We start from the raw sequence: 21684 nt of genomic DNA on the forward strand, positions 1-21684 counted from the left end.
ACATAAGTGTTGGTCTCATTGTTGGAGGAGGAGGAAATGAAAGGTTTATTATATATTTGGGGTTAAGTAACGTTTCAGTTCAAGGGGTTAAACAGCGGAGGCCTCATGGCTGGTTGTAGATTGGGGTTGCGAATATTTTTGTTCGTGTGAAGGTTACTTTAAACCGTGTGCCGTTCTTCATTCAAGCCACAGTGGACATTCATTGACGTGAATAAAAAGCTTACCTATGATATGAGCAGTTTCGCGTGCTACAGGTTCTCTGCTTTAACTGGACCTAGAATCTTCCGTTCAACGATCAAACGCTTTGCCACGGCGACACAGAAGACTTTTTTGGGAATCAGGTAATTTTGAAAGTTTCATTTGTAATAAACTCCCCGCATACAGCACAGAGTACACTACAATTAATACAGCAAGTATTTTTAGGTTGGACTAAACAAAATACCTTAGTGGCTCATACATTGCTTGAACCGTTATGTAGTCTATTTGTCTTCATATCATTAAAAATAAAACGAGGTAATCGCTGTTTGAACAGCTTAGACGAGGAAAACACCGTTTTATGGCAATTAGTAAAATGTATGCGCCGTTATCAGTAGCTACTTGAGATCGTGATTTATTTCCCTTAGTATTCACACCTGTCAACTGAATGGTCTGAAATTATTTAATATATAAAGTCTTTCTCTGATATCTAGAATTTACCGTCTATTATTTATACTGCTTGTAGTTTTTGTTAGGTGTAAAAGTGAGTTTCAAGTGTCGCAAAATCCGTGACATGAAGCAACAAAGAGTACAGCTGCACACTTGCTCTAAGGACTCCAATATTGAGGTAAGCCAAACCAATCCACTGCTATCCATTTGTATTTCTGGATTAAGGAAATAGGCACTGGGAATGTCTTTCCCAAGAACACAACTCCTGACTGCTGCCAGGTTCCCAGACCGCAACTGTTTAGGTCACCTCTGGAGTAAACATTTAATTACGTTTTATCTATTTAAGGCCAACAGTGGAGTCAAAATTTAAATCGCTTTATGTATTGAAAATGTCCTTGGAGAATGATACATCGATGCAGTTTTAGATTGCAAAGATAATTTTAGCATGTTATGCAGACACTGTTGGTGCGTCACCCACTCCACCCTAAGGAAAGAAGGTGTCCATGCATTAGAAAACTATTACCTCTCGAAATATTAAAAATAGATAACAAGAAAACAAGTGTTAACCTTGTATCAATTGTTGAATGAGTGCACGTGGGCGCGGTTGTTGATTCCCTGTTTGGATGAGAAATGTGAAAAAAAAGTCTTTAAAAAAACGTTTCTTAGCGATAGTGGAAATGACACATTTTTACTCTATAAAATACTTCTTATGACAGAAATTACAGTTGTTGATTTCGTTTGTTTGCATCTTGCCTTGCTTTGCTTTTCATGTCTTGATGAAAGACTGACAAAGATACTAACTACTTAATAACCGAGAGTGAGGTCGTTACGGGAAAATCTCAAACGGAGGCCTTGCCGTATTGACCGAGCGATAGCGAGGTCAATACGGTAGGCCGAGGTTTGAGATTTTCCCGTAACGACCGAAGGATCGAGGTTATTAAGTTGTTTATTATATGGCTCATCAATAAAGAGAAAAATCATTCGAGCGGAAGTCGTCAATTTACATCCGGCGATGCGCGCGTTTACCGATTCATTCATCGTCTCAAACCTAGGGCAAAACTACACAGTCAGCGAATTTAACCACTGTATTACGTATTCCGTTAAAAACACTCATTTCTTTACGGAAAAGTCACTGTCACAGCCTCAAAAACGTATTTTAGTATCGTGGTACCACAAGTTGATGGGGAAGTTTTTCCGACTTTTGGGGCGAAACGTCAACGCATATGGAAAAGACAGCAAGTGCTTCAAAATTGTCCAAACCAACCGTCTTTCGGTGAAAGAAGATACTAATGCTTCAGAATGGACTGCTCAAAATAAGCTTAACTCGATCTTCGCATTCGCTTTCGACAACATATCTTCGCCTTCTTCATTCTGGGATTTATGGATGAACATTTCAAGCCTTGTGAACGTCTGCAGTTATCAGAAACACTGCTACCGACAGAAACCGCCCGATTGTTTACATCTGATGATCCTGGAAGCTGATTTACACTTGCTTGTGTCAAAGCGAGGGAATCTATTTGACGAGAACTTTGACGGAGTTCAATACTTCGGTAATTGCTGTGACTAAGATGATAACTTATAAGTTTCTTTGTGGTGTTCTGCTCAGGATGCATGGCAGATCTGCCGATGGTGTTTTTTACTTAGCGATTTTAGCTATACTTAAGACTAGGCAAACTTTGATTGTTTTTCACTAGTGCCCGCCAAGGTGACCGACTGGTAAGTCATCTATATAAATTTTATTAAAGAAATATCTCTAAACTTTTAGCTACTGATATTCTCGTACTGATCTTAATCGGCTTTCATCGCTTCAATGCGCTTGAATTTTCAGAACCGGGTTCTTCCTAATTTGCATAATCCGTAATCGGCCCGTGGGCATTACGGGAGAATAATGCCCTACAATTCAGTGACAATTAACCAATCAGAGCGCGCGTTATATCGGCCACAAGCCAAAGCCATATGATAATATTAATTAACCGTTATAAGTGGTACTTAAGGTTACAGTATACCTTCAGATCGGCAATTTTCTTCAAATTTGGATTTTTGGTTCAAACTAATGGTCGAAGAGTAATCTCTAATTTCTGAGAACAAAATTGAAAAAAACCTAATATTGGCGGAGAAATGGATGTTTTACGTTATGGCCGGAAGTAAAAGTTCCCTCTTGATTGACAGCCCTATAACGTGTATGCAATCAACCGAGACTACTTTCGCGGGAGTATTACCGATATGGATACCACGAATTGGCTGGCTACTCAGTTAATCAGCATTGTTAATCCAAGCATTTTTCGTATTAGATGTAATTCTGTTAAGTTATAAGTAAACATGGACCACGGAAAACTCCGTTTACCAGTTCGAAAAAGCGAAGAATGAATGAAAATACATCAATGAGTGAAGAAGCGAAAGTTGGCCTCGTGGATGAAGCTACGGACGTATCAAGCGGGCAAAAAGATCGAGTCAAGAGAAGAGAAAGGTTGTGTAAAATTTGGGAACTCGACAGCGATAACAGCGATGTTTACAGAGACTCTTTTGTTGAGTTCGATACCGATGAATCGTCCAACTCATTGAGATCCATTGGAATATTATCCATGCACATTTGCTCTGCCGCGCTTTCTTTTGTTTGTTCTCGTCCCCCAGCTACTCTAGCGTTCGTATCCTTTTTCGTCTTCCCCATTTTGCCAAACCAGCTTCAAGAAAAACCCAGCTGCAGAAAAATTATCTCTCCGCCTTGAGCGCATTGCGAAACGCAAGGTTTTTTTGCAGATTCACGCGTAAATTTCACCGCGAGTTAATGGCAGTAAATTTTCCAAGCGCTGATTGGCTCAGTGATCTGAGAACCCAGTTGAAGGCGTTTGTGGGCGGAGTTTGTTTGCGAAGCAAGATATTTTTCTTAGGGCTGTTTTCTCGGATAAATTTTTTCGCTTGAAGCAGACACTTTAAAGAGTTACAACTCAAACGGAATTTGTTTGTTTGCCTTCAAATTTGGACAGTAGCTAGATTAACATATAAAAAACAAAAACGTGTCTGCGAATTGTTTATTTCGAAATATTTTTTCTCCGAGAGCGATTTTTGTACGATCACTTCACATTTTTTAAATCCTATTTCGAAAATGTTCTGTAACTTTTTACTACAATTGAATATGGAAAAACGCAGACACGCTTTTTTAGCGCTTTTTGTCCTGAAACCGAGGAAAAATATAAATTGGCGAAAAACAAAATTCGCTTTGACTTGTAGCTTCCAAAAGGTGATTAGGACGCTTGCATTTAGTGGCCGTGAAAAAATCGGCAATTCATTTTATTTCAAAATTTTTGGTATGGTTTGATAGCCAGCTCCATAAGCTTTAATTTGATATGGGGCTTAGGTATCTACATCTTAAACCGGACGCGCTACATCGCTTGGACGCGAGACACCCCTGAAGGTATACGGTAACCTTAATGAGAAAAAAATTCTTCAGAACAAGAAGAAACTCTTGGCAACAGCTATTCTCTAAAAAAGTATCAGTTCAGTATTTTCATGCAATTTTTTAAACACGTTTATATTTAAACAAATTTATTCTCGGGAGTGAATGTGTATTTGCAATGGCTATAGTCAGTTTACACATCAAATTACCGCAAGGTTTTGACGAATAATATCACTTACTTAAGGTTACAGTATACCTTCGGGTCGGCAATTTTCTTCAAATTTGGATTTTTGAGTCAAAATAGTGGTCGAAGAATAATCTCTAATTTCTGAAAAAAAAATTGAAAAAGGCTAAATATTGGCGGAGAAATGGCGGTTTTACGTTTTCACCGGAAGTAAAAGTTTACCTCTTGATTGACAGCCCTATGGCGCGTATGCAATCAACCGAGACGATTTTCGCGGGAATTACCTATATGGATGTCACGAATTGACTGCTCAGTTGATCAGCATTGTTGTTCTGACTACCCAGCATTTTAGGTATTAGGCGTGTCTCTGTTATGTTATAAGTAAACATAGACCACGTTTAAACCATGGACCAGTTCGAAAAAGCGAAAACAGCGAAGAACGAATGAAAATACATCAACGAGTGAAGAAGCGAAAGTTCGCCACGCGGATGAAGCTATAGTTATCGTATAAGGCGGGCAAATATTCGTGGTAAGAGAAAAGAAAGGTTCTGTAAAAATTTCGGAACTTGACAGCAATAACAGGGATGCTGACAGAGACTCTCCTGATGAGTCCGATATCGACGAATCGTCGGACTCATTGAGACCATTTGAAATATTATCCATGCACAGTTGCCCACACACAGTTGCTCTCCGCGCTTTCTTGTGTTTGTTTCCTTCGCTCAGCCACTCTAGCGTTCGTATCCATTTTCAGTCTTCCCCATTTTGCCAGACCAGCTTCAAGAAAAACTGAGCTACAGAAAAATTATCTCTCTGCCTTCGGTTCCTTGAGCGCATTGCGAAACACAAGAGTTTTTTAGAGATTCGCGCGTAAATTTCACCAGGAGGTTAACGGTAGTAAACTTTCCCTGCCCTGATTGGCTTAGTTATCTGAGAACCCAGTTGAAGGCGTTTGTGGGCGGAGTTTGTTTGCGAAGCAGAAAATTTTTCTTAGCGCTGTTTTCTCGAATAAATTTTTTCACTTGAAGCAGACACTTTAAAGAGTTATAACTCAAAGGGAATTTGTTCGATTGCTCTTAAATTTGGACAGTGACTAGTTTAACATATAAACTACAAAAGCGTGTCTGGGAATTGTTAATTTCGAAATACTTTTTCTTCGAGAGCGATTTTTGTACGATCACTCCACATTTTTTTAATCCTATTTCGAAAATGTTCTGTAACTTTTTACTGCAATTGAATATGCCAAAACGCAGACACGTTTTTTAAGCGCTTTGGGCCCTGAAACCGAGGAAAAAATTAAATTGGCGAAAAACGAAATTCGCTTTGACTTGTAGCTCTCGAAAGGTGATTCGGGCGCTCGCATTTAGTGGTCGTGAAAAATTCGACAATTCATTTTCTTTCAAAATTCTTGGTATAGTTTGATAGCCAGCTCCATAAGCTTTAATTTGATATAGGGGTTTAGGTATCTACAGCTTAAACTACACGCGCTACATCGCTTGAGCGCGAGACACCCCTGAAGGTATACTGTAACCTTAAGTTATTTATAAAAAAAACTGCTGCGCCTGTTAATACCGTTTTACTCTGTAAATTTTGATTTTTGTAATTGCGGTCATTTTATTGGTGTCTAGTTGTAAAACCTTTTATAAAGCTATCAGTTTGCCATTTTGTGGCAACATGTATTCTTCGAGAATAGCGGGTTTATGTCGTTTGTTTCATGAATATCGTGGTTTTCAGTTTTTCTTTTTTTTATTTCGTGCTCACTGATGCGAAAATCCCACAAGGGGCTTTAAAGCATTTTTAAAGGACAGACGCGGAAAACTTTATGCAAATTGTGTTTAATCAAGGAAAGCTTTCATCTCGGCTGAATCTATTCCCTGTATTTGTTTGTTCAACGTGTCGGTAGTGGGTGAATATTTGAGTGGGAAACCTTGAACAATTAATCCAGGAGTATCTCCTGCTTCGTTTCGTCGAATCAAACGGAGAGGAACTGTCATGATTGAAGAATGAAAATGTAAACAGCTATACTTAACGGTGCGGAAATGGATGAACCTCAACACGAAATGAGCAGTGAATTACAAGACGTCTCCGACGCGTCCGATACAAAATTGACGGTTTATTCCGGTTAGTAAAATTCTAACAACTATTATTATGTTGATGTCGTTGTATGAGTAACAAGTGACTAAACGTGGTCGTTGTACAACAGTTTATCCTGTTAGCAGGCTGAACTTATTTATAGAACGCTGCATGTTAAATGAGGTTCATAGTGTGGGAAAGCGATACGGAACGGTACATCAGTGTTTTGTCGGTAGAATTAAATCGAATGGACTTCAGGAACTTTGCACGTGTACATGTAGCTGTATAAGTTTTGATGAGTTTTAACGAGCTATTTATAAACGCAGTTAAAACGCGCGTCACTTGCATAGGCTTTCTTTTTTTGTAACTATAAAATGAATTTGTCAGTTTCGCTTCGAAGCACTTAGTAAATTATAGGAAGCCGGCTAATATATTCTAAGTGACTTTCCACGTTAAAAGGCCCATATGAAGTGATTTTTGTTTATAAATTTAGCATTACACTCCGTGGTTGTTAACTGGTGTTTTTAGACGGGTCGGCTTGTACAAGATTCTCCCAATCTTAATATTTGTTCAATGCTACAAATACAGTCATTCAAATCAGTCTGTGAACTTAGTTAGCCCACTGATCCGAAATGACAATCGTGTCGCATCCAACTAAATAGTTCGTCACAACTACATCGTCAATTTTAATTTTAACAGTCTTGTTCCAAAACAGTATCATTTTTACAAAATAAACCTGAGTTTTGTTGTCAGGAAATATTTCGAAAATTTACGAGACCGTGTTGTTCAAGGACAATAGAAAATAAACAAACAAACAAGCAAACAAATAACAATGAAAGACTGTAATAACGCATTATTTTAATGTAAAAATACGGGCATAAGTAAACAGGTACAGTTTGGAAAATTTACATTTTATCCGTCAAGAAAAATCCCTGACAACTTGCGACAGTTTCGTGCAATGACTTGTTACAACTTGACTTTCGCCTTGAAGATAATATAAGTGGGTCATTCAATTATGTTTTAACAAGTTGTCACCATCTCCATATACCTGTGTGATCGGCAAGTCCTGGTTACCTGCCATACTTGGAGTGCGCTATAGAAGACTTCCGCCATCTTAATAAAGCGTTACACAACCACACTCTTTTAGCTGTAGAAAAGAAATTATTTTTGCTGACTTAATCTTGAAAGAATATAACATGATTTAAGCATTTGATTTCACCGCCGAGATAATTGTTGAACATACATCGAGCTGCAGGTTTTAATTTATAATGGCAGCACCAAACTTTTTATTATGATGACCAGAGGTTTAAAATGCCAAGCATTATAGACTTCTATAATCGTTGGATGTTGTCCTTCAGTAGCATTTTGAATGAAAGTGGTAAGAGTTCAAGTGAGGCCTTACACTACAGTAACTGTAAAATGATGTTAAAATCTTTTAAAAAATCCTGAATGCACTATAGACAAATAGGATACGTTTCCGCTCATTACGAATGAAGTTGATCTTCGAACTTCATTCGTAATGAGCGGAAACGTATCGACGATAAATGCTCTACAAAAACGACAGCCACAAAGCATCAAAACATGTTTGACGACGTCCTCCGTCTTAACGGGTATCCTGAAAGCACTATAGACAAAACTAAACACTCCCAGAACCATCAGAAAGACCCTCGACCTCTCAGCACAGAATGGTCGTACCTGAAGATCCCATATATCTCCGAACGTCTCAACTACAGGATCACCAACATTTTCCGAAAAGAAGGTATACCAGTACGGGTCGCGCACAAGTCATACACCCTCAGACGAGCTCTCTCTCAAAACAACACGGAACGGACATGCACGAGGGCCAACTGCCCTATCTCCAGCACCAAATTGTGCTTATTACGCAACGCTGTTTACCAAATCACATCTAACAACTGCAACCAATACTACATCGGGAGTACTACACGCTTTATCCACGATCGTGTAAGAGAACACCTGAACAATGACAACTCCTCCGTGAAGAAACACATTTCAAAGTGCCAAAACAAAGTCCACAAAGGCAACGAAATCAAGACCATTGGACTAGAAAACGACCGCGCAAATCTACGACTGTTCGAAGCGATTTACATACGAAACTACAAACCTGCCCTCAACTCGCCAGAGGAATGCAGCGAATTCGCGGACCTTTTATTCTAATAATTATTTTAACATATCTAGAGACTCTTTGTACTTTGACACTCGCTCATTAGATCACATCATTCGCTTTTATTCATATTTGTATCTTATTTATCTCATGCATTTTACCCTCCACATTCTTTCGCTTTTCACACGTTTTTACTTTATATCTGTATATAAGCCTTACGCGGAATATTTTTTCTTATCCCTGATGATGCCGTAGATCGGCGAAAGCTTGGATTTTTTAAAAGATTTTAACATCATTTTACAGTAGTGTAAGGCCTCACTTGAACTTTTACCACTTTCATTATAGACTTCTGTGTTGACTTATTCCTGTTCAGCTCTATAAACAAGAGTGTAGTTTAAAAATGTAGCGCCACTTACTCGGCAAAGAACCTAGAATGAGTCTTCCCGCGCTCTGCGCTGATTAGTTTATTTGCTCTGAGTTCTCATTGGTTGATTCTGTTTTTACGTTTGTTCTTATTGGCCATTTTAAGTGGAACCCCGCGTTAGGACCACCATGTGAAAACCACCACCTCGTACTTTTTAGCCGAAGAAAAACTAATGGGCTAGGAGGCCATAGCGTTTTTCTCGCTACATTTTAATACTCTACAAATACGACCACCAGGAATGTCTGATGACATTAAAAACTGGGAAAGTTTGTGCCCAGTTACAATGAAATGAGTCCCCCGCTTATCCGCCTGTTCTGCAGGCTACTTTGAGTTCATTATTACACTGCGAGCAGGAGTCGATGGGGGGAATCAAAATTAAATTCATGACATTTAACAGATTAAGTGAAGCCTGCAGCTCTGACTGGGGAAAACTAAATTGTGTATTCCCGTAAACTTGGGCGGGCCAACTAATTCTCCGACAGTTCTGCAAGTAGGATTTGACACTTCAAAGATCAGTTTTTTTTTTCAGCCTTTTACATCATTCTTTTTAGCTTGTTGTCATGTGTCAGTTTCAAACTTTGTTAAAAACAGACAACACTGGATAAACGATCATGTTTTTTACTTAACATTCTGCCTTTCGCAAACTGCATGTTTGATACATTTTTACACTTTGTGTCTGATGTTCCGAGCAACAAAGGCGTTGCTTAGAAATCTGTCAACTTTCAAGAACGTATTTGCGTTTTTTGTTAAAAATTATTCATTCTCAGTTTAGTGTTCAATTTCATTTCAAGTGCGTTACAGGTGACCGACAAGAAACTTGCTTTTCTTTAGCAGAGGAAGATGACGCTAATTCTAGAAGGACCGATATATTAAAGAACCTTCCTAGTCGGCAGCTGTCACTTTGGCAGCGACAAGCAAGAAGGAAAATGCAGGGCAAAGACCGGCCGAGACCACACGATTACGAGGCTGTAAATAACGAAGATTCTGACGATGAGAAACAGATGGACGAGGCTACAAGCTCAACCAGAAAGAAGTTCGAGCAAACAGAGCCCTTGTCGGTGAGACTTACGAAGCTGCGAAAGAGAAGGTAAAGGACAACTTATAATGTACAATTTTTATAGTAAACATAAGAGGTTCTTAAAATAAATAATGTGTGTTTTGTTCGTTCAGTGCTGGAAGTCGCTTTATGAATTAATTTTAATACAAATTTAATTACCACTGGGAAGCCACTTCAAAATAGAAGCGTTTTAAATTCTCACTGTGAATTTAGCGAAAGTGAGCACTGAATGTATTGATTAGAGAAAATTGTTCAGTTAAACAGTCTGTTGATTTATATTTATTTGTCTACTTTGTGCTTTCGTCTTTAGGAGTTCGTCATTGTCCAGTACCCCACATGGTCTCTCCTCTTTCACACAACTACGACTTCATATCGCAATGGTACGTTTTAAAAGATTGTGACTCTGTGAGGGCATTTTTGAGTTAAGCGTGCGGTGATTGGGGTTCAGTTTTAAATCAGAATAACAGAAAATAGAAAACAGTTTCGTGTGAAACTATGGAGAAACGTCGAACGTTGTAGAATGCATTCACGCCTTTTTGCGTGCATGCAAGGTACTATTTTTCATTATAAGACAAATTCGTAAAGTAGAGCTGGAATTACAATCAACCTGCTTTTTCAAGCTAGAGAAATGAACGTAACGAAGTGGGGTATGATTTTGCCTTGTAATTCTGTAGTTCTTGTGCCGTATCGTGGTAATTTCCCGAGGTACCAGGATGTGACAGGGGATGTAACGAATTCAGTGTCAGTCTTCCGTTGTGAAGTTCTGTCATTAGTGACATCTGTCAGTTTGTTTAGACACAAGTTGTCGAATTTTGCACCGTTGCAGGTGTTTCGTGCGGCGTTAATCAGTTTCACGAGTTAATGAGACACTGAGGCTGTCGAGATTATCACTTTCAGGACATTTGTCATTTAAAATGAGGACTGGAGGTGCGAGGAATTTTTCTGGGTTTGTGTGGCTCTCGATTTTGGGATTTCTTTGTTATAACACTTTTGCGTAGAATATACAAACCTTGGTACGGTTTGAGATTCTTGCAAAATAAAAACCGTTTATATATGATTTTGGCAAAACAATTCTCTCGATAAGATTTATAATCAAAGAAAGGCGGTATATATTATACATTAATTGTGTGGAAGGGAATATTTCATACATTTTGGGATATTTTTTCGGATATGGGACGTTTTTAGTTTAGGTTTGGTCCCTAGGGATTTTTCGAGGTCTAGTTTTCGATGAACCACGGTATTGATTTTTGATTAAAGCTTCATCAATTCTAAACCCGAGCACCCCTTCGGCTAAAATGTCCTCGTATCTGTTAGTTTTAAGTCAAAAATTATTTTCAGTTTTCAGTTAAAACGTTTGGTCCTTTGGAAGTTATTCTAATGATATCCTAAGTTGGTGAAAAATACTCTCGGTAGACTGTCTTGAAGTAGACTTTCGTTCGCCTTTCCTTGGAAAGAACACATAAAACACGTTTGGTTGGTAAAATAGGAAAAAAACTCTGCGATTTATTCCATATTTTGTTTGATCGAAACGTATTTTGTGTACGTTTGAACATGGTTAGTAGAGTACTAACTATGGTTTGAATGGCTCCAAAAATGGTGTTAATTATTATACGCTTAGCTCAGTTAGTGTTGAAGCTGAATAGACCATTTTACAGTTGTCTGCTCAGTGACCTGGCCTTTGTATGGCAGCGAGGCTAGAGTTGACCTTGTTTTGATACAGACCTCAATGCTTTTGTTGTGTAGAACAAGTTGTTCTGATGCTAACTAGGTGCATTTACATGACAAAAGCAGTGAGGTCTGTATCCAAACAAGGTCAACTCTTGCCTCGCTGCCATACAAAGGCCAGGTCACTGAGCAGACAACTGTAAAATGGTCTATTCAAGAGTGTCATCCTAAACCTTGAAACTCTTTCACTTTCAGAATTTTAAAAGATGTTACGGTGCCAGCAAGGAATTTGTAAACTCGTATGAATTATGGAGAGGTCACTTCAAGGAAATAGAAGGTGAGCGCACATGGTGGCCTTAGTTTGTTACAGATTCTCCTGACTGGTATTGAAAGAACTCTATGTTAATCACTTAGGAGAATTAAGATCTCGAGATTGGAAGTGAAATGGAAAAAGACATATATATATATATATATATATATATATATATATATATATATATATATATATATATATATATATATACTTAGTATGCCAGCTGTTACGGTGATTTTTGGTGAATTAGACAAAATGAGAAGAAAGAGTGTATGCGATAATTAAAACAACCCCTCAGTAATATTTTGCTACTTTGGTTACTGTATGCATATTACTGCCAAATTTCTTTTCTTAGAGATGTAAACTTATCATGCCTCCATGTTAAAATGAACTGATTTGTTACTGATTCCATCTTGTTGTATTAATTTTGCTGCCAGGGTCATTTGGAAATGGAGTCCTGTCTTATTTCACATTTCTCAAATGGCTGCTTCAGTTGAACGTCTACATTTTCATTCTGACTCTGTGCTTCGTAATCATTCCTCAAGCCATCAGCACAGGAAAAGAACTCCCATTGAACCAGACTCCTCAAAACGCCTCCAATACGACAATAACCTCATCCAGTTCCTCAGCCATTGTTCCAACAACTGTAACGGCATCTCCCGCGGTAAGGCGGAGAAGAGACGTGGCGCCCAACGCCACCGAAGAAGAAACTGATCGGAAATGCCATCTGGTGAAACCAAATGATTATTCCCTTTATACAAACAAGCCTTTTGCACAACTCCTCACAGACTTCTTTTCTGGCATCGTAAGTTGGCATGTCTGTCAAGTCGCTGTGATATCTTAAGATATTTTACCGACTTTACTCATGTAGATGTAGATGTAGATCTGTATTTTATGTAATACAGTCGTTTTGCAGTTTGTACAGTTAACGGCGGACGGAAATCAAGAGTTAGTTTGTTCACGGACATGTTTTCTGTATCGTAAGGGTGACCTGTCTGTACTTTCTAAGATAATTATAAAGGTAAAGTCTGTCTTCTACCCCAGATCGGTTACCATGACGATGTCGACACGCAAGAATAATCCATGAGGGGCTAAACCTATAATATGTCTGTCGCTTACCCTCTTAATTTGACCATTTGTCACCTATTTTCGTTAGGACTTTTCCCTTTTTTATACTGAATAACTTTACCCGTAACCCAACACAACATGTCTTCATAGCGGAGACAGTTTGAGCTTGGCAGTTTTTTCAAATAAGTCGACAGTGTTGATAGTTTCAATCCATTTGAGAGAATATACAAACTAGTTTCAGCTCAACTTTACTAAGTTTGGCGTGTTCACTATGTCGGACCATAGCCCAACGACTTTCTGTCTCAGTGACACGAGACCACTTTCAGTATATTCAATAAATAATTTAGTCTTTTAGCTGGCTACGTCACGGTTTGCGCGTCTTGAAAAGTTTAGCCTAAATTTTTCAAGTTCTTCGCTTGTAATCTGTGTCAATCTTCTCCATCCTTAACCATCCTTGTGCCGTTTTGATTCATTATCATCTCTTTGGTGTTTTTTTATCTTGGTATACGTGGCCAAAATAACTCGAAATACCGTGAATAAGCTCCTTTAAGTGCCCCGTTCTATTTGAATTGTAGGGCTGGATCAACACGACTTTCATGTTCTATGGAAGGTACTCCGACAAAGTCTTGGTATTGCCGAGTGGTGAGAAGACTTACTACAACATGCCGCTGGCCTATTTTATAGTTGGCTGTTTCTGCTTTCTAGTCATTCTTCTTTCCATCTTGTGGAGGTAAGAGTAAGACATAACTTTAGCCTAAATCCTTTTTTTCTGTAGGAAAAAAAATATGGCGGCTGTACATTTTATCACATTACCATTCAAACCTTACACAGCCCGTAAAGTATAAGGAAAGCAATATTTTGCAATATTTGCCTTTCCTACGCAGTAGAATAGATATTTCCGCTCTGTATATTTGAGTTGTGCGATTGGTTCAAGAATTTCGCCCAAGAGATAGTTCTAACTAGTAAGTGGTTCAATCGACTCGTAAAACCAAACTGTATGTACAATTGATTGTTTCAGTGCTTCGCAGATATTTGAGGAGAGTTACGTAAAGGAAGGTAGTAAATATTCTCACACGTACGCGAATAAAGTGTTTGGCGGCTGGGATATGTGCATCGAAGACGAAGCTGCGGGAAAATTGCAGACTATGAGGATCGTCAAAGAGATCGAGGTAAGACTGATACCTTCTCTCTTTTTAAAGGCAACACTGTACAAATTTACTGTATTGGTAAGTCTCTTGGAATTATTGTCTCTGCGGGAGCAACACGGACCATTTAAACCCTGAATAATGTATTTCAGTATGTTAGAAGGTTTAGAGATGTAGCTTACATCTACTTGTAAGAAATCTGGGAAAAAATGTTCTATTTTTCTTTTAGAAACACTGCGAGAAAAAGAAAGCAAAATCACTCGATTTTTTGTGAAAATGTAAATACTCTTTTCTCCCACCATCATTGCGTCAACATTGCGCACTTTCTTAAGCCTGGTTTTCACTACTTGTACGACATAAGCACAAGCACGAGCACAAGTACAAGCTTAAGCATAACGGTAGCGAGGACGCCGAAGTAAGGACGTAAGCATAAACAAGATGGATAATTGCCTTATTTTAAGTTCCATACCTCCTGAATACAGTAAAACAGAATGGAGGACGATGTTTTTGCCTATGCTTATGCTTATGCTTAGAGCAGCGCGTTCTCACTTGACATAGGCATAAGCATAAACACAAGAAGAACAAAAATGTTTGTTCTGGTTGTGCTTGGGTTGTGGGCATCTTTACTAATGTTATGCTTATGCTTGTGCTTGTTTTTATGTCGTAGTGAAAACCGGACCTTACAGGGTGTTTTTAATACTTGATTAATTTTTTTTAGGTCGATCTTGCAGAAGACTTAAGACTTGCGACTTTGGCCCAAAGAACAAAGAAGGAAATCTATAAACTGTACGCAATAAGGATTCTTGTCAATCTGATTGTACTTGGGCTGCTGGGTGTGTCAGCTTACCTTATTTTTATGGCCAGTCAGTTGTCCGTTACGGTAAGAAACAGTGAAATAATGAATTGCCATTAACATAAACGTTGGCTAAAAAGCATGGTCATTGTTTATAGCGGCCCAAACTTTCGGAAACCGTGGTTATGTCTCATAGCTCTTGTTCATGTTGACAACATTGACGTCATTTTCGATCACGAGCGCACTGTTGTGATTGGCTCTCCACTCCATGTTCGTTTGCTTTCGTTTTTTTACGAATGCTGCGAAATGCGCCTTTAACAGTCCCTTTGACTTCACGTGAACAAGCGTCATTTTGAGAGGGTTACTCGTCTTCGGTTATATTATAAAAACGCACCCCGTGTTTTTTTTTCTTTTATTTGTTTATTTAAATTATTTCTTTAAGCAGAGTGTTTGTCACATTTTTAATTCATGTTTCTTTTTTCGAGGTAGACTTCGCAAGATAATCCGGATTTTAAGGCGTCAATTAAGACAGATTTAATTCAATTCTTGCAAAGCTACGCTTCACCAATCACACTCTCCGCCTTAGGATTCATTGTTCCCAGTATATTCTTCTTCTTTTCCCGGTTGGAGGACTGGAATCCAAGAGTCAGAGTCAACGTTGACTTGGCCAGGTATGTCACTGGTGCTGCGTCACCGTAAACGAGAGTGCAAACGAGGTTGCTTCCAAATATGGCGCGTCTATAGCGCGCGTATGAAAAAAGCGGGAAAAAGAAAGCATAGGTGAAGGCGTTCTTCTCACATATCCCTTGTCAATTGCTTGCATGTGCCTGTTATTTCCCTCCGTTGTACTCGATCAAACTTCAGCTAGTGTAGCTATTTCCAACCTTTGCCCACTATTTTAACCACTCACACCGAAGTCTTGATTTATCTTAGACTAAACAATTGGTTAGTAATTTGTAATGTTCGGATTGCTGGGTTTTCTTTTGGGAACCCAGGGGCTTTCATTAAACTGTTATAAAAACAAAAACCAAACCAAACCGCCTTCTGTAACATCTTTTTCGTTCAAATTTTCAGAACTGTGCTTCTTAAGCTGGCTTCAATTGCAGTACTGCTTGTTTCGCTTTACAATCGAATTAACAAGACTTGTATGCTGGTAAGTCAGATACCGGTATCCTTCATGTTACGTGTAACTCCTTCAATTGTGTTGTAGAATTTGGGTGGCTGTAGTAGTCGTAGCGATATTTCGTCCATTCTTCCGTCAGTCAGTCAGTCCCTCAATCTTTGTTTGTCTGTCTTTCTGTCTGTCTGTCTTTCTGTCTGTCTGTCTGTCTGTCAGTCAGTCCGTCAGTCACTCAGTCAGTCAGTCAGTCAGTCAGTCAGTCAGTGAAAGATGAAAGTGCCTATTTTAAGTTATTTTAAATTTTAATTTTTTGTCCATTAGTGCTGGGAGAATGTCATTGGTGCAGAAATGTTCAAGTTGATATGGACTGACTTTTTCGTCACAATTCTGGTTATCGTCGTAGTCCAAACGCCTCGGAGGTAACGACAGCATTTTATTGCCATTATATACGTCTTTGCTTCGACCATTTACGAAAGTGCTTTACGTTTGTTATTTAGTAACCTCTCAGCAATATTTTTGTTCCTTTAAAGGAACGTTTCGTGTCGTTTACTTATCGTCGTTTATAATTTTTCTTTAGGTATTTTGCTGATTACGTTAGTTTAGGATGTGACCTGGGAAGGAAAATTGGCCGCGCCGAATTCAATCTTCCAAACAACGTTCTGGATCTTGTTTATGGCCAGTCTCTGATATGGTATGTGTATGTGTTCACATCTAGATCTTGTGTAGTAAATTTAGAGTGTTCGCAATTGGACTGTGACCATGCTTGGGTTGTGTACTTAACTGCGAGATCATTCATGTCTTTACAATGATCAATGTATGTGTTTGTGGGAGCCTTATTAAAGGACTTGAAGGAGCTAAGAAGCTATCGATGTACAGCGATAATCCCGGTCAAACTAAGGAAGAGGAGGGGGACAGAACATTTTCTTAAGGTTCAGAAGGCACCTCTATCAAAAGGAAGGAGCTAAGAATCCATCGTTGTACAGCCTAACACAGAGCACACTAAGGAAGGGAAAGGGGCGGGGGGGATGAACGCCTCGAAGTTCTGAAAGCGCTTCTGTCAAAAAGAAGGACCTATGAATCCATCCATATAGAGCCTTACACAGAGCAAAGTAAGGAAGGCGATGGGGAAGACTAAACACCTTCTCGAAGTTCTGAAAGCACCCTTGTCAAAAGTACAAAGATAATATCTTGAAGGGGGCAAGGAAAAAGTCATAGGCAGGAAATGTTATAAATGTGAGATAAATTAGCCTAATCAGGGCTCGAAACTAACTTTTTCGTTCGGGAGCCAACTGGCAACTAACGGAAAAATTTTGGTCGCCAGATCGTAAAGTTTGGTCGCCAAATGATTTTATATATAACTTACACAAGAACACGATTTTATACGTTACTTGGCATGCAAGGAAAGTCACAAATGAAGAGCGAAAACAATTAGAAACAACACGAGTAACACTTCGTTATAAAGCTACCGTTGTTCTCAGGTGATATGTCTCTGGTCCGAAGGTGATGGTTGTCTCCATAGTCACTTTAAATGAAGTGAGGCATAAAACGTTTTAAGTCCGTGGTTTTCATTGGGAGACAAACACGGGTCTGTGCTGAATCTTCATTCCCCGAACGTAAAAACTCACATTATTCCTTCAACTGATTGGTATCTGCCGCGATTTTCGCGGCAAATGAAGACATAAGAAGCCCATGGCGTTGAAGTGTGCCTGTGATCCCAGTTTCGGAAGAAGCCGCTGAAACAATATGGCGTGCCGTGAACGCAATATCGACGTGTCAAAATACATTCAATTTTTTTCGATTGTCTTGTAATATTCAGACATTATTTTACTGGGGACGGAAAGGTGAGTTGTATACTCGCTATGGGAGGCGCGATGGCCTCATGGTTAGTGCCCTCGTCTCCGGATCGAGCGGTCCGGGTTCTAGCCCTGGCCGGGGACATTGTGTTGTGTTCTTGAGCAAGGCGCTTTACTCTCACAGTGCCTCTCTCCACCCAGGTGTATAAATGGATACCGGCGAACTTAATGCTGGGGGTAACCCTGCGATGGACTAGCATCCCATCCAGGGGGGAGTAGAAATACTCCTAGTCGCTTCATGCTACAGAAACCAGGATAAGCTCCGGCCTGATGGGCCACTTGGCTCGTATGCAGACTTTACCTATACTAGCTACCATATCCGATTGATTTCCTAACATAAAGATTTAAAAACAAAAGTTATGTCATGGTTTTCTTTAGTTATCGGACAAAACGCGAGTCACCAGCTGGTGACCAGTTCCGAAAATTTAGTCGCCAGTGCTCAATTTTTGGTCGCATTGGCGACCAGTGAGTCGCAGTTTCGAGCCCTGCTAATGCTGCTTTGAACAACCAAGCATCTCTAATTGTACCCGGTCTTTGCTTATGATTAAACCTCGTTACAATTTATTTCAGGATTGGTACATGGTACAGTCCATTTCTACCGCTAATGGCGATCATTAAACTTCTAATTACTTTTTACGCCAAGAAGGTAAGGGTGAGAGAAGTGTGGTCCCTTGTAAAAAGTATGATATTATCGATCACAGTCATGTTTAGTAGATAAAATACTGAGGGATTAAAGCTAATATAAGAGGCTAGATTACTCTAAAATAATAAAATTCAATAATTTAATTTGATCTAAAAATGATTAAAAATCGCTTACCTGAGTTCATTAATGTTCTTCAGTTCTCGCAGTTTACGGGGTAAATTATTCAGAGAGTCAATAGGCAGATAAAAATTTCACCCATTCAAATTAAAATCAGGTTGGTGTAGAGTAGATCCATTTCCCCTCAGATCGTGTCCGGCGTTTCTAATGTATAGACAATTTAATCCAATTCAGTTTTCAATATATATCTTTTTATCCCTGCAAGATTACACATTTTGATGCAGAAATCCTTTCATATCAAGCGAATGAGTGATGAATACGTTCTGATCCCTCTTTCTGTTTTTCACAGGCGACCGTAATTTATAATTGTAGTACCCAAGAGAAAGCTTACCGTGCCGGAAGATCAAACTACTTCTTTATGATTCTGCTGCTCGGCACATTTCTTCTTTGCCTGGCCGCAGTGGCTTATGGAGTAACACAGTAAGAGTTACTATTCGAAGTGTGATTAAAGCTAAATATATTTACAACCACAGGTGGGCTGTTACTTAACCGCGTGTGAGATTAAGTTTTCGATTTACTCACTACCTTCAACCTTTTGAATTCCATATTATTGCCGAGGGACTCTTATGTAAAAGCAACGAAGATTGACCACATACCAAAGGTACTCAATCCCGGTTAAGAGCCCCATGGGTTATCCTCACAAAACGAATATGGCGACACCGGGCTAGTACTCAGTCTTATTCCTCGATCTCCGAGAAACGAGGTTTAAATTGGATATGACTTTAGGTAGAGACTTATTTTAGTAAATCAAGATACATTGAGCTTTTTGTGAACTTGCCTCGTGCTTGAAAGGATTTCACGTAATGCAACTTACGACATTTAATTGTTATGTTCTTCATTTTTTCCCTAGGATCCGTCCATCAGAGTTGTATGGACCATTCAGGTGAGTTCTTAACACCTCGAGTTTCTGAGCTCTAATTTTAAATCGTGCTTAAATAAAGGTTGAATATCTGTCTGTCTGTCTGTCTGTCTGTCTGTCTGTCTGTCTGCCACTGTGGGTTTTTACAGTTCAATAACAAAAATCTCATTACTGTGCTCGTACATTTTCTTTGATTTTCTTGAAAGAATTTGATTCGTTACTGAAGACCTTTAAGCCCAGTACAAAGGAGAGCTGGAGTTGAATGGTGACAGTTGAAACGTTAGTCGTCTTATCCCACTGCGGAGAGCACAAGACAACTCGCAGTTTAGGCTAAATTGTGCGCCAATCGAGTAAAGTTTCTCGACGATTCTCTTGAAAAATAGAGATCTAGAGCTGCAATAGACTCGATTTCCGCCTCCTTCTCGAACAGCGGCTGGTAATCAAGCCTAGAGCTGCATGCAGTCTACATGTAAAGAGACCTCAATTCAGCTTGATATAGCTTTATTCTTGAAATTTTCAGAGGACTGAATGGAGTTTACGACATCATCCCATGGACGGTATCAATTCTTCCTGGCGGATTTCGTGACACTTTCCGCATTCTCAGCTCGCCCGTCTTTCTTGTTGTGCTTGGAGTGGTTATCTGGTAAGCGCTTATGCGTGATCAACGTTACGCTCCGTTACGTTACCTTAGGTTTCAAACTGACGCCTGACTGGTGAATCCCTTCTTTTTTCAGTCTTGGTTTGTATTTTTTCTATGCCATTGCCAAGGTTTACCGAAGAATGATTAATGGCCTTAGGGAAGAACTCAGTATGGTATGTATCCTTCAGCTGGAAGTCAATCTAGATAGTGTCTATATGGTGAAGTCCCGTTACAAGCCGCAATGAATTATGAATATGAACACGCATTAAATTTCGATTTCAGGAAGTGCACCAGGGAAAAAGTCTTTCAAAGGAAGGCACTGACGAGCGTTTTGAGTTCTCTGGTAGTAAAGTGACGATCTCGCTGACAACTTTTGTTTATAAATCAAGGATGGAAATAACTTTAATTCGATTTTTTTTTAACCCTATAAAAATGTGCAATAGGGGATTCAGTTCGCAGAATTTGGTGTTACCTACGGATGGACTAGCCGATTCCGTTCAGGGCAAAATGTATTACTCCCTGTCGCTTCATTCTGACATACACCTCGTGTCACAGTGCTTTGAAACAAACTACGCTTCTCACAGTAAGGTCTATTCTTAAAATGTTTCGTGACACATAAACATACGTTCACCGAAATACTGCTAATCTTCTTTCTTAAAAAAAATTCAGTCTACTTTTATTTCTCCCTCTAAAGGAATCACGAGACAAGAAGTATCTTCTGCAGTTCTTTACAAGTCAAGAGAAACCTTGAATGCCTGGCAATCAATATCACTTTGCCGTAGAAGGAATCCAGAAGTAAACTTACAGTGCAAAGTGACATGCTTCATACCTTTGATTTCGCTGTGCGAAGTCATTTTGCTCGTGGGAAAATGAAAATCACCATATGACATGTCTCCTATCAATTAATTCAACTTAATTTTGGTCACTGTAACATACTGTTATTTTACGTTTTTTGTAGAAACATTTTGGGGACCCTTTGTAAAGTCTCTTATGGAAGATTTGTCATAAATAGTACTTAGTAAGAATTGCTTTAACCTAGAGTCAATGCGGAAGGAGACAACGGCAAATAACTGCCACGCAAAAGTCCCAGTCCTCGCGCGGCCATGCTATCTCTCCTTCATTATTATCTGACAATGGACGGGAAGGGATGGACTACTTTCAGTAGTCTGTAATGAACACAGACTACAATGTCTTAGAATTGTAAATTTGGAAGCTATGTGAGCACTTTGCGTACACATCCAAGCAAATACTCTAAATAAAGTAAGGTATATTTTTCCAAATGGTGCATTCCAACGAAGAACATGCTTTGTAATGCTTTAAAGGAAGTTCTGAATTAAGTTTATTTCGTAGATAAATGATGTGTATTTCTAAGTAAATACATAGGATCAAACCGGAGTTTATTTCCATAAATATCGTTCATTTTGCGCAAAACATTTTTTACTATTGACTGAGTAAATACATGCGATTAGACCAGAGTTTTGTTTCCTTCGCTGTCCATCGTTTTCCCAAAAC

General features: G+C 39.1%; 1 protein-coding gene across 4 annotated transcripts; it reads left to right on the forward strand.

The window, feature by feature from the left end:
* Positions 1-1225: 1225 nt before the first annotated feature.
* On the forward strand, positions 1226-21665 carry LOC145462861 (transmembrane channel-like protein 7). Of its 4 annotated transcripts, XM_081446500.1 has the most exons (18): positions 1227-2195; positions 9671-9926; positions 10207-10276; positions 11817-11898; positions 12312-12679; positions 13518-13672; positions 13961-14111; positions 14806-14967; positions 15370-15551; positions 15955-16033; positions 16322-16419; positions 16578-16691; positions 18424-18499; positions 18963-19093; positions 19524-19556; positions 20053-20175; positions 20267-20345; positions 20867-21665. In XM_081446500.1, the coding sequence occupies exons 1-18, from the start codon at positions 1658-1660 to the stop codon at positions 20921-20923; spliced, it is 2754 nt and encodes a 917-aa protein (XP_081302626.1). In that variant the 5' UTR covers positions 1227-1657; the 3' UTR covers positions 20924-21665. The 4 variants fall into 4 exon arrangements, with proteins under 4 accessions (XP_081302625.1, XP_081302626.1, XP_081302628.1 ...); XM_081446499.1 differs by lacking the exon at positions 20867-21665 and having other exon boundaries at positions 1226-2195; positions 20267-20857; XM_081446502.1 differs by lacking the exons at positions 1227-2195; positions 20867-21665 and adding an exon at positions 6053-6341 and having other exon boundaries at positions 9674-9926; positions 20267-20857.
* The last annotated feature ends 19 nt before the right edge of the window (positions 21666-21684 follow it).

Source organism: Orbicella franksi, chromosome 12 (genome assembly GCF_964199315.1).
Source record: "Orbicella franksi chromosome 12, jaOrbFran1.1, whole genome shotgun sequence".
NCBI classification, from domain to species: domain Eukaryota; kingdom Metazoa; phylum Cnidaria; class Anthozoa; order Scleractinia; family Merulinidae; genus Orbicella; species Orbicella franksi.

What these genes read in the sequence shown, in the direction of transcription:
- LOC145462861 (XM_081446499.1), top strand. Translation starts at nt 1,658, where the DNA reads ATGCGCGCGTTTACCGATTCATTCATCGTCTCAAACCTAGGGCAAAAC. An exon ending in TTAACAAGACTTGTATGCTG is followed by an intron (nt 16,034 to 16,321) that starts GTAAGTCAGATA and finishes TTTGTCCATTAG; the next exon opens with TGCTGGGAGAATGTCATTGG. An exon ending in GAGTTGTATGGACCATTCAG is followed by an intron (nt 19,557 to 20,052) that starts GTGAGTTCTTAA and finishes TGAAATTTTCAG; the next exon opens with AGGACTGAATGGAGTTTACG.